Below are 14076 nucleotides of genomic sequence, written 5' to 3' on the forward strand. Positions count from 1 at the left end.
TCATTTCTTCATCTTTATGATGTCCCATGTATGTGCCCATCTTTCTATCTTTACTACCACAGCCAAATTTACTGTTTTAGTATATCGTTTCTAGATTACTACAGCAACCTCCTAGTTGGTCTCCATACTTCCCTCTAGTCTTGTCTTGAATTACTGCTTAGTACTGTATCTAGTGAGGTCTCTTCCCTGCTTAAGAGTCCAAATTCTTTAGCTTGGACACAAGTTCTCTATAATTTAGCTCATCTAACTATTGTCTTCACACCCTGTTTTTCAGCCCTTCCTAATGGCTTCACTTTTCCAAAAGGGTCATATACTTTCTCATGCTTCCATGAGGCCTTCCCTGTCTACTGGCACTTAAACTTTGTCAGGTAGAGGATGATCCCAAAGCATGCTTTGTTTATCTCTGTTATAGCATTACTAGTTTCCACACTGCTATACTTGTCTCTTTATTTGCCTTCTTACTAGCTCAAGGGCAAGGACTTTACCTCTTTTTTTATTAAGACTTGTATCTGTACGTATCTAATATATGCCTAGCCAGCAGATGTTCTTTACATCTTCTATATTGATTGTAGAGTGGTATGAGAAGTATCACAAAGGACTTGAAGGATTGCTTGGAAAACAAAGCTGGAATTTGACTGAAGAATTAAACTTCATGACACAAATATGGGGTGGGGGGAAGGAGGTGCACTGTAGGCAGAACAAATGAATGGAGCAAAGACTTAGGAGGAGGCAGAGTCCAGTAATACCAGACTTGTTTATTTGGGAGTGCTTAGGTGCATAGGGAAGAAAAACAGATGATAGGACCAGAAACCATTGTTTAGAGATCAAACTCCTCACCCTCACAAAAATAGCCATGTTGCAATAAAAATTGTGGCATATTAAAAAATATATATTTTCTAATATTCACAGCACACTCTCTTGAATTGGAACAAAATGGAGAGAATTAAAAATCTTCATACTAGAGTTCTTTGTTCAAACTTTTAAAGTGGCAGTATGTTTATCAACGTTTTAGTTGTTAGAATACTTCAGAAATATTTGTTGAAATACAGGAACCAACTTATTTTAATTTCCTTAAAAGTAATTGAGTAAAATATATTTTGGAAAACAAAATAGCTTAAATAGATTTTCTCTAGTGCCTGGAAAAGGTACTGTCACAGCATGTTTTTGCCTGTAGGCAGATACGGCTCCACTTAAGTGTCTGTATTAAGTTTGTCAGGGAAAATCTGGGTCGTTTACTTGGCTGCTGAAATAAATCAGTAATTTATACATAAACTCTATCTGCATAATTGTGACTGACAATAGCTTTACTGGCTCATTGAGAGAATAGTTCTCTGTTTGGGATGATCAGAACTCATTTTATATTCAGTCTTTGGATAAAAATGCGATTGTTCAGTTTTGCAGATGTCGTTTGTTAAAGATTACAGCAGCAACAAGGAAAATAGGAGGAGGGAATCAAATATTTCTTGATAAGAAAAAGCTTATGTTGTAAGTATATTGAACAAGAGGAGCATTTTGAGTATTTCTAGTATATATTTTTACTTCTCTCTGTTATTAGTGTTTTAAGAACCTGTGATGAATATAGAGTAGTGAATGAGAGGATGATGGATGAGACTTCAGGGAAGAATATTAACTATTTTAGCTCACAGTCCAGATATACCTCATTTTATCTTAGTAAAGGTATCTTTTAATTAAATTTTTATATGTTAAATCAAATATTGGTTACTGAAATATTTATGTATTTGATATATACGTCTATCAAGTATTTTAGGGTAATATTTTGCTTGAAGAAGACTTGGACTGAAATTTTTGTGAAGAATTCTTAAAAATGTTGATTCCTAATCTCTGATTAGCTATGTTAAACAACGTAGTTTCTGAAAAAGAGGTATACCTGTAATAACTTTAATTTTATATTTTTCCTTAAATGACAGTAAAATCCATTTTACTACTAGAACTCATTTCAAAAGTATTTGAGCTTTGTATGATTAGCTCATTTTGTGAAATAATAAAGTACATAAAAATAGTAAGACTCAGTAACTTGTCCAAATAAGGTTTCTGAGGGCAGTAGACATTCAAATCATTACTTCACAGCACATTTAAAAAGGATTTGTAGGTTTGGAAGTTTTAAGTGAGTAGAAGTTAGTATTCCTATCCTGGATCATACAGTAGTAGTGTTCTGTCTGTAGTAAATGTAATAATAAGTTGATTATACCAAGAATTTTTTTTTAATTCCTTTTTCAAAAGAAAAAATGACAATGTCATCTATTCTTTTAAAAATCTTAACTGCCAGGATAAAAATGCAAAGCAAGTTTTTATAGATAATATTAGGAAACATTTCCTTCAGTATCCAAATAATTATGTATACTACTTCTATTATGAATGTAGCCTTTTTTTTTTCTTCATGTAAGTCAGTTGAGTTGAGGAATTTGCACAGATTTGGGACTTCTTGTCTACTTTATTGTAAATAATAGCAAAAATAAATTCTTATAAAATAAAATAGAAGTACTGTAGTCATTTTGTAATGATTTCTGTATTGGTAGATTGGCAGATAAAACAAGAACATGAACTGTTTTTTTCCTCTTATTCATAGATGTAAACTTATTCTAGAGAAGCTAAATAGAGTACTATGTACTTACTTGATTCAAGAAAGGGACAGGCTGGGCATGGTGGCTCACGCCTGTAATCCTAGCACTCTGGGAAGCCGAGGTGGGAGGATCACTCGAGGTCAGGAGTTCGAGACCAGCCTGAGCAAGAGCGAGACCCCATCTCTACTGAAAAATAGAAAAAATTAGCTGGACAACTAAAAATATATAGAAAAAAATTAGCCGGGCATGGTGACGCATGCCCATAGTTCCAGCTACTTGAGAGGCTGAGGCAGAAGGATTGCTTGAGCCCAGGAGTTTGAGGTTGCTGTGAGCTAGGCTGACGCCACGGCACTCTAGCCAGGGTGACAGAGCAGGACTCTGCCTCAAAAAAAAAAAAAAAAAAAAAGAAGGGGACAAATATTCTATGCTATGAGATTTTTGCATGTGATAAAATTCAACTGTCTAATAAGAAATAGGTTTAGGCCGGGCGTGGTGGCTCACGCCTGTAATCCTACCATTCTGGGAGGCCGAGGCGGGTGGATTGTTTGAGCTCAGGAGTTTGAGACCAGCCTGAGCAAGAGCGAGACCCCGTCTCTACTAAAAATAGAAAGAAATTATCTGGCCAACTAAAAAATATATATAGAAAAAATTAGCTGGGCATGGTGGCACATGCCTGGAGTCCCAGCTACTTGGGAGGCTGAGGCAGGAGGATCGCATGAGCCCAGGAGTTTGAGGTTGCTGTGAGCTAGGCTGACGCCAGGGCACTCACTCTAGCCCGGGCAACAAAGCGAGACTCTGTCTCAAAAAAAAAAAAAAAAAGAAAGAAATAGATTTAGTAAATGATATTATTGCAGTAGAATATTATAATGCAGCCAATAGAAACATGCTTTAAATGTGTATATGTTAATGTGGAAAAATTAATGGTAATAAAACAACATGTGTGGACAAAAACAAATTTATGTATGCTTGAAATGCTGGAAAATATAGAATCTTTGAGTAATAGGACTTGTCTTTTTTCTGTACTGCATTTTTATGAAATTTCTACAATGTGAATATATGTTTATATATACACATGTATAATTAATGTATAATCTATGCATATATTGTATAATATATAGTAATATAATTTAGTAATAGATGCAAATATATGTAAATACTTATTTTAAATTCATTAAATTAATCTGTAGAATTATTTTTCATCTATAAAAGTAGTAAATTCTTATCATAAGAAAATCATACAATATAGTTAACATGCAGTAAAAAAATATACATTAAAGGGAAAGAATAGTTGCAAAACCAAGCAGCAGGGAGATAAACAACGTTGTACAAAAGAGATTTTCTGTGTGAAGTTTGAACATTGTACTCTCCATTGTCCCATTCATATTTATGTACATATAAAGTTGACTCTTAAGAGTCCTCTGTAAATATGATCACATCACAGGCTAGCTACAGCTGTAAGAAATTAAGAATTATAGTTAGCATAAATCATTTTATGGGTGTGTGAAGAAAAAACAGTATTTTTAAACATTTAAAAATATAAGTTTGGCTGGGCGCGGTGGCTCACGCCTGTAATCCTAGCCCTCTGGGAGGCCGAGGCGGGTGGATCGCTCGAGGTCAGGAGTTCGAGACCAGCCTGAGCGAGACCCCGTCTCTACTAAAAATAAAAATAAAATTATCTGGACAACTAAAAATATACATAGAAAAAATTAGCCTGGCATGGTGACGAGCACCTATAGTTCCAGCTACTCGGGAGGCTGAGGCAGGAGGATTGCTTAAGCCCAGGAGTTTGAGGTTGCTGTGAGCTAGGCTGACGCCACGGCACTCACTCTAGCCCGGGCAACAGAGAGAGACTCTGTCTCAAAAAAAAAAAAAAAATATATATATATATATATACACACACACATATATAAGTTTGACCTTACTCTATAAGATTTTTAAAAAGTACTCTAGTGTTCTTCTAAAATATGTGGGTTTTTTTGTTTGTTTGTTTTTTGTTTTTTGAGACAGAGTCTCACTCTGTTGCCCGGGCTAGAGTGAGTGCCGTGGCATCAGCCTAGCTCACAGCAAACTGAAACTCCTGGGCTCAGGTGATGCTTCTGCCTCAGCCTCCCGAGTAGCTGGAACTATAGGTGCTCGCCACCATGCCCAGCTAATATTTTTTTCTATTTTAGTGGAGATGGGGGTCTTGCTCTTGCTCAGGTTGGTCTTGAACTCAGCAATCCTCCCACCTCGGCCTCCTAGAGTGCTAGGATTACCGGCGTGAGCCACTGAGCTCACTTGTGAAGTATATAAGATCTTTACCTATTTTTAAGTCCTTTTAACCCTTGTATATGAATTCTCTAGTAACTGAGAACCTAAACATACAAAACTAAAACCAGACAAAGACATTATCAGAAAAAACCCCAAAGTATTATGGACCAATATCACTCATGGACATATACACAAAAATCCTCAAGAAAATATTAGCATATGGAACTCATCAATAAATAAAAAGGATAATACATTACAAATAAGTGGGGTTTATCCAATGGAATGTTCGTGGATTGAAAGATTCAATATTGTTAAGATGTCAGTTCTCCCCAAAATTGACTTACAGTTTCAGTGTAATCCTAATCAAAATCATAGCAAATTTTTTGTTGAAATCAACAGATTCTAGACTTTATATGGAAAAACAAAGAAATTAGAATAGTCAAACAATTTTGGTGGAAAAAAAAAGTTGGAGGACTCACAGTACCAATTTCAAGACTTACTACAAAGCTACAGAAATTAAGACAGGGTGGTACTGGTGAAAGAAAAGATGCTGATTAATGTGACGGAATATTGAATACAAAAATAGACCCACATATACTTAATTTTTGAGAAAGGTACAAAGGCCTTTCAATGATGCTAGAACAATGGTACATCCATATATAATTTAAAACGAATTTCTACCCATATTCTGCACCATGTACAAAAGTTAACTCAAAATGGATTATGGACTAAATATAAAACCTAAAATTACTAAACTTCCAGAAGAAATCGTAGATGAAAGCTGGGCACAGTGGCTCACACCTGTAATCCTAGCACTCTGGGAGGCCGAGGCGGGAGGATCACTTGAGCTCAGGAGTTCAAGACCAACCTGAGCAAGAGTGAGACTCTGTCTCTACTAAAAATAGAAGAAGTAGCCGGGTGTTGTGATGTGCACCTGTAGTCCCAGCTACTCAGGAGGCTGAGGCAGGAGGATCACTTGACCCCAGGAGTTTGAGGTTGCAATGAGCTCTGATGATGCCACTGCACTCTACCCAGGAGACAGAGCAAGACTCTGTCTCAAAAAAAAAAAAGAAAAGAAAACAGATGAAGATCTTTGTGATTCTTCAAAAATTTGTTAGATTTGAGACAAAAACTATGGTTTGTAAAAGAAAAAAATTCACAAATTGTTCCCTCTTTGAAATTAAAAAGATCTGCTCTTACAAAAATACTGTTAAGATAATGGAAATAAAAGCACAGATTGGGAGAAGATATTTGCAAAGCACGTATCTGATAAAGGGGTACTATCCATAATATATATAGAACTCTCACATCTCAATAGTAAAAAAATGAACCATCCAATTAAAAAATGGGCAAAAGACTTGAATAGACACTTCACCAAAGAAAATACATAATGGCAAGTAGGCACATGAAAAGATGTTTAACATTATTAATTATTAGAGAAATGCAAATTAAAATCAACGAGATAACACTACACACATATATGAATGGTGAAAACAAAAAATAAAACTTTAAGTGCTGGAAAGGATGTAGGAAAACTGGATCTTCATACATGGCTGATGGAATGCAAAATGATACAGCAACTTTGAAAAACTGTTGGTTTCTTCTAAAATTAAGCATTAAATTATGTAGGCCAACAATACCATTCCCAGGAATTAACCCAAGATGAATAAAAATATCTCCACACAAAAACTTATATGCAAATATTTATTAGCAACCCCGAACTAGAAACAACTCAAAATGTTCTTTAATTGGTGAATGGAGAAACATTATTCATTCCTTTTGATCTAGGAACCATTCTAGATCAAAAGAGAGAGAACAGCTAAACAATACTGATTTGATCCTGATTCATACAGTGGAATACTATTCACCAGTAGAAAGGAATGAGCTACTCAAATGGCCATATACTTTATCATTCCATTTATATGACATTCTGGCAAAGGCAAAACTACAGGAGCAGATTAAAAGTCAGTGTTAACTGGGGGGTAGTAGAGAGGATTGACAATGGAGGAGCATGAGGGAACTTTTTGGAGTGATGGAAATGTCCTGTAGTTTGATTGTCAGATTCCTAGAACAGTATACCTAAAATGGGCAAATTTTATTGTATATACAGCATACCTGAAAACTGACTTAAGCTGGCAATCTTTTTTTTTTTTTAATTAATGTGGAAAGAGTAGAATTAGAGTTAGCATTCTTCGTCTCTTAGTAAAATGATTGATTCCGGCAAGGATCATGAATGGATGCTAAAACCATGAGGTGGTATGTTACTGTGGATATTGTGGAATAGTCTATTACCATCACCTCCATAGATTATTGTAATCTTTATAATTTTAAGAGATCTGTATCACACCACCCTAATTAATCCCACCCTGATTAAGTTATCAAATTCAGCATTGCTGGCTAGGTGAGAACTGGAACATTATGTGTTTCCTGATTTGGAGACAGCAGCAGCAGCATCACCTATAAACTATTCTGATCAAAAAAATATTTAACCTGGATATAATTAAGCCTGTAAACCTAACTTCCATTTTAAAGGAAATACAGGAAATAAAGTAATGAGTTAAATTACAGCAAGAGAAAACAACCAGACAAATCCAGAATGTGAGATATTCTCTAAAATAACTTGCCTGGTATCTTCAAAAACATCCGTGTAATAGAGGATAAGAGAGGGGGAAGGGACCATTCTAGAGCAAAAGAGAGAACAGCTGAACGATATAGATTTGATCCTGATTTAGGGAGGGGGGGGGAAAAGAGCTCTGAAAAGCCATTTTGGGAGAAGTTGAGAAAATGTCAATATAGACTGAGTACATTGGTGACATTAAGGAGCTATTTTTCATTTTTCTTAGGTGTGGTAACAGTATTGAGGTCAGAAAGTATTTCTTTTATTTAACAGTATTGTGCAGAAAGTTTTTATTTCTAGGATGAGTATTAAGAGGTAAAGAAATGAGGCCGGGCGCGGTGGTTCACGCCTGTAATCCTAGCACTATGGGAGGCCAAGGTGGGTGGATCGCTCGAGGTCAGGAGTTCGAGACCAGCCTGAGCAAGAGTGAGACCCTGTCTCTACTAAAAATAGAAAGAAATTATCTGGCCAACTAAAATATATATAGAAAAAATTAGCCAGGCATGGTGGCGCATGCCTGTAGTCCCAGCTACCTGGGAGGCTGAGGCAGTAGGATCGCTTAAGCCCAGGAGTTTGAGGTTGCTGTGAGCTAGGATGACGCTAAGCCACTCTAGCCCGGGCAACACAGCGAGACTCTGTCTCAAAAAAAAAAAAAAAAAGGTGAAGAAATGAGTATTAAGAGGTGAATGTCAGTAACTTATTTTAAGTGTACTCATACACATGAAAAGCAAAAAAGTAAAATGTTAACAATTGTCTCTTGGGAGTGTATATATTGTTGTGTATTAATATTATTGTTTTAACTTTTTTCTGCAAGTTTGACGTTTCTCATAATAGAAGCGTATGTTTCTAGAGCTTAGTTGAGAGAAATAGTATTTATTGAAGATGACCTTATGAAGTGCAGTGCATTCCTGTAGATCCTATGACTATCAGGGGTAGTACTCCTAAGAATAACTTTTTTACCGCCCTCTGTTTGAGCATTTGAACACTGGCCTACATTGAGAACCAGGGTAGAAGACAGTTCTGTGAAATGCTTTGTTACAGAAGGATGTTTTTGAGAACATTGCTTACTGTATCACATGTGTGGGAAAGATGAAACTTTGGGTTTCTCTTTTTATTATGTTTTTTAATTTTGGGTTTCAGCAACAGAATAATTGTGCTGCTTCTGAGAAACTGGATTTTTGGTATGTTACAGACATTGAGTTATGTTTTACTGGCTGCTGGAAAGCTGAGATCTCATCCTAGCCCATGTCTAACCCGCACACTTCCCAGCTGCACTGTCTGCTTTGTAATCTTCCCTGCCTGTCCTTATTTTTCTCTCATTCTGATTCCCTCATCTATTTTTTTGGTTATGTTTTGTGAGATACTTCATGTCCAACAATATTCTAACCATATTAAAAGGATTTAAAATAATGTAGTTTATGATATGAAAGTCACAGCCTAAAAGATTTTCACATCATTATTATTAGTGATAGAATTACTTGCCCCCAAATCCAGAGATTTTTTTTTATCCTCTACCTAAATTTAAAATCAGGGAATATTTCTAGAAAATTAGAAAGTATATACTTTTAAATATAATTAAATAAGATATAAAATTTTCTATTTTCTAGAGTAACACTGTTGTAGGTAGAGTAAAATGCCTTGTTTTAGGGGAAGAAGTAATTCAGAGGAAAGAACAAGGCCGGTTTATGGAAATGGATTTTCAGTTTTCTTATTGTTGAGACAGAGTCTTGCTCTGTTGCCCTGGGTGGAGTGCAGCCGCATCATCATAGCTCACTGCAGCCTCAAGCTCCTAGGCTCAAGCAATACTCCTGCCTGAGACTCCCAAGTAGCTGGGACTACAGACATGCACCACCACACCTGGCAAATTTTTCTATTTTTAGTAAAGACAGAGTCTCCCTCTTGCTCAGGCTGGTCTCAAACTCCTGAGCTCAAACAATCCACCCAGCCTCCCAGAGTGCTAGGATTAGAGGCATGAGCCGCTGCGCCATTGTACCCAGCAGTTGGAATTGACATTTTTCTATGAGAATTTCATTTTTTTGATTCTATTTTTTTTTAATTAAGGGAAGTAAAATATGCCATTGTTTTGCTCTTGGAGTTTCTGAAAGAATTATTATGTATAAAAAAATAACATTAGTTGTGAATGGTATTCAAATTCCTTTCCCCTCACAGTAATATCTTCCTTCTGTTAAATGATACTTTATCTTTTATAAAATATTTTTGAGCATCAGCATGTTGATACAGATGTCATATTTACAATTTGCTCTCACTACCTTCTTTGAAATCCTTCCTCACCCAATTTCTGTCTGGAATTGCTATATTACATTACCAAAGATGTATTATTTGACAACAAAATGCTTAAAGCAGGGCCAACAACACTTACTCTCAAATATATGTTATATGAATGAATGATGGCTAAGACATTTTTAAGACATGTATATATTAAGTAGGAGTATATTTTGATGTATCTTAAGTTTATTTTAACTTAAAAAAGTATTCAAAGTTTTCTTCTTTAGGTGATTCCTAAATTCAGTGAACTCTTCCATGGAAGACTTTTTTTTTTTCTTTAAAAATCTGGAAAGTAACTTATAGCACTAAATGATCTTTAAAGAGTTTTCTACTTATAAAACTAATTTTTGATTTTATATTTGGACATACTTAAATCCTAACCTTAATAACCTATGATTTTCTACCATAAGGGATATGCTAAAATTAATTGCCAAAACAGAGTTAGTTGTAAACATAGATGTGAGTAAGGTATGATTGTCATCTCCTTTGCCCCAGGCGGAAGGATTCCTAGAACTAGGATTTAGCTTTCTTTGCTCATATCTCAGGAATTCACTTCTATTTGCCAAAATGTAGTAAAACAAGGTATACGCTTTTCTTTCTGCACCCATTTTTATGTGAAAAGTACTATTCATTCTCATTCTTACCCTGATTCATTTCTTAACACATAAAAATCAAGTTTAATTTTGTAGTAGTGCCTGTTAGTCATGTGAACTCTGTACAGCATCTCCATTTATACCGCTTCACCCATCACTCACAGGACAAGTTCTCACAAAGACCTATTTTGTTCTACTGTTGATCCACCCTAAAGAAACCAGTTTCCAAACTATGCACAGCTTTGTAAATCAAGATGAACTGGTCAGAAATTGGATACGGAAACAAACAAGAAACCAAAGAATGCTGCCTAGTTAACAAGCAGAATGTGTTATATATAATAAAATTGCCAGTAATGAAATAAATGTTCAACTGGCTAAGAATTCTGATTAGAAAGTTTATATCACATTCATATTGTAATCATATACTTCAAAGTCATTAGTTTTTTTCCTATTATTGTTAGAGTTAAGAAAATATAAGTAATGCTTTTAGTAAGATATTCTATGCAACAGAGAACAGTTAAAACAAATGATAAAATGGGAATTTTGGTGCTGTGTTTCTTAGTCATACCTGTGTGTGATGACCAGGTACCAAGGATGAGAGGAAGAGGAGTTTGGTGTATAGGTACAGATTCCCTTCTTTCTTGAAACAGTTGGTGGACCAGAGTAAGGAAGAAATATAATGACATGCAGAACTTATTTTCCCAGGGACGTTATGTCAGGGAGGAAGGAATACACCTAGACACAATTCATAAATAACAGAATATATTTTCCACTACAGAGTTAAACTCAAGCATGATATATTTGCAGCTTAATTTATGGATTTTGAGAATACCCCTGAAATATTAATATTTTCTCTTTGAATACATGTTTTGTCAAATATTTTACCTTGTTTAGAATTTTCAGGAATATCAAGCATTGTTCAAAAATTTTCTTTTTTTTCAAGATGATTTTGTCTAAACATTGTACTTTTAACTTACTATCAAATAGCCTTCCAAAGAGTCTGCATCTTTGTGGCATTTCTTTCTCCCCTTGAGAAATTATTAATAAAAAAGGAAACAAAAGAAGCAAAGAAAATTTTAAATGTCCTCTACTCATTATTCCAACAATAGGCAAAGACCAAGCTTCCATAGCCCAATTAGAGAACTCTGAATACTCTGTGAAAATAGAATACTGAATCAAATGAGTATGTTACAAAATATAAAACTGTTGCATAGAATACATGACACATTGAAATTTTTACTATCCTCCTTTCCCAACACATTTTGTGAAGAAAATTATAATAAAAACATTTTTCCCCTCATAAAGCCTTTTCCCACCCCTCATATTCACGTGCATATATATATTTTTTATTTTGAAGAAACCACATTAGTAGGGGCAACTTTTCTAAAACACTTTCTTTATATGAGAGTACTAAAGGATTAAACCGAATAATGAAATGCCTTCTTGCTTCCAGCTTCTCCCTGGCACTCCTTCCTCAAATTTCAGTTTCTGCTCTCCCCTACAGTGATAATTCAGGACTATCTGATTTCCCAGTTTAATTTCAACTCACTGATAGGATTTGAATTGTTGAAATGATAGTCTTAACATAGGAGCTAGGTTTTCTTTTTTTTTATTACATTTTCAGTAAGGTATAATTTATATACAGTAAAATACACATATCTTAAATGTACAGTTTGAATTTTAACAAATGTATAAATTAAAATCAAGGGGGAGGACTTTCTCAAAATGTATCTGCCAAGAGGTTAAAAAGTTTTCTAGATGATTCTGAGCTACACCCAGTTAAGAACCATTCATTGCCTTTGTAAAGACCAAATTGAGTAATGTACATAAAAATACATAATATACCATAAAATGTTATACAGATTAAATTTAGGTTATTATTTTTTTAAATCTTGAATTTCTCATGTGCTTTTTTATGGGGTTTGCAATGCTGCCTCACCAGTGAAATTCTCAATGTGTTTTTTCTATTTGTTTTAAGAAAATTAATGCAAAACTTCATGATGGAGTATGTCAGCGCTGTAAAGAAGTTCTTGAATGGCGTGTAAAATACAGCAAATACAAACCATTATCAAAACCTAAAAAATGGTGAGTTCAGTTTTTTAATTACCTTACTAGTAATGTATATGTCATACTTTATTATTTCATTTCCTCATTTTCAAAATTGTAGCCAAATATTAAAGTAAATAAAGAAAAATTTCCATTCTCCCGTGTAGAATTTCGTCTTGCGTGCTGAACCTTGGTTTGTGAAGGCAGACAGATTACAAAAGTAGACTCAGGGGCCCTTTTGTTACAACAGAGGGGTCCCTTCGTCATTCTGTGGCGAAAGTGTCTTGCTTTTACTCTATAAACCTATATCTTGCTCTTACTCTGTAAACCTATCTTGTCCTTCCTCAGTAAACTTCATTTCATACTTTAAAAAAAAAAGTAGATTCAAGGCAGGCATGGTGGCCAACACCTGTAATCCTAGTGCTCTGGGAGGCCAGTGTGTGAGGATCCCTTGAGGTTAGGAGTTTAAGATCAGCATGAGCAAGAGCCAAGACCCTGTCTCTACAAGAAAAAGAAAAATTAGCCAGGTGTAGTGGCAGGTGCCTATAGTCCCAGCTACCCAGGAGGCTGAGGCAGGAGGATCACTTGAGCCCAGGAGTTGGAGGTTGCAGTGAACTATGATGATGCCACTGCACTCTAGCCAGGCAACAGAGGGAGACTCAAAAAAAAAAAAAAAAGGCTAGATTTAACATTCCCTGCGTCATTCTTCCATAAATAAATAATGCAGCATTTTTATAGAACCTGTTTATAAAAGGTGGGTTGGGACCGAGAGGAAACAGTTTTGTAAAATTCTATCTCCCACTGACGAGGTAACATTATTTACTGTAGGTTGTCTTTACCAGTTCCTAAAATAGGGGTCTGACTTTTTAATTCAACTCATGAAGATTAATAAAATGGCTTAGGTTGAGTATCATAAATGAATCATTAGATTGATAACTTTCAATTTCATTCATTTGGAGATTTAGGTCAAAATGAAAAGATACTGGACTTCGTTTCTGATTCCTCAGTTCCTAACCCTTCTACAATTCTGAGGTTCTCTTACATTAGGAGCCTTATGTGCATCTCCTGTATAGCTTCCTAACATCCTCTAGCTCAGCAAAATAAGGACAATATTTGAGGGTAATTGCTGCATGAAAGAGAAAGTGATAATCTTAAGTAAAAATTAGCATTATTCCTTTTACACTATGAGATTTAATTTGGTAATCTATATGTACATAAAATTTGCTCATTGTTGCTTTATTTTCCTTTTAGCTATTCAGTAGTTGCATCTTCTTTGGGTATATTCCCTCTTCCTATGGGAAGAAATTTTACTTAAAGCAGCAGTCCCCAACCTTTTTGGCACCAGGGACCAGTTTCATGGAAGACAATTTTTCCCCAGGAAACAATTTTTCTACAGCGGGGAGCGGTGGGGAGTGGAGCTCAGGCAGTGATGCAGAGCAATGGGGAGCAGCTGTAAAGACAGATGAAGCTTCACTTGCTCTCCGTGGAGCTCTGTGGCCCAGTCGCTAACAGGCCTGGGACCAGTAGCAGTCAGCGGCCCGGAGGTTGAAGACTGCAGACTTAAAGTTTAGAAAGTCAGTCTAAATAGATATAACCTTTGGTGTTTATTTCTATTGAAAAATTCTCAGCCTTTTGACAAATCTAAAACTCAAGGTATAATTTGTTTACATCAGAATATTTAATAGTTTTCCATGTTTTAATT

The 14076-nt window shown here is 35.4% G+C and overlaps 1 protein-coding gene across 1 annotated transcript in view; it reads left to right on the top strand.

Annotated features, from left to right (window-relative positions):
• Positions 1-14076, top strand: part of C10H9orf85 (chromosome 10 C9orf85 homolog) — a 49833-nt gene that overhangs the window by 19406 nt on the left and 16351 nt on the right. The window contains exon 2 of the mRNA XM_045563007.1: positions 12307-12413. Within this exon, the coding sequence (XP_045418963.1) occupies positions 12307-12413 (107 nt within the window). The remainder of the gene's footprint in view (positions 1-12306; positions 12414-14076) is intronic.

This window comes from Lemur catta, chromosome 10, assembly GCF_020740605.2.
Source record: "Lemur catta isolate mLemCat1 chromosome 10, mLemCat1.pri, whole genome shotgun sequence".
Lineage (NCBI taxonomy): Eukaryota > Metazoa > Chordata > Mammalia > Primates > Lemuridae > Lemur > Lemur catta.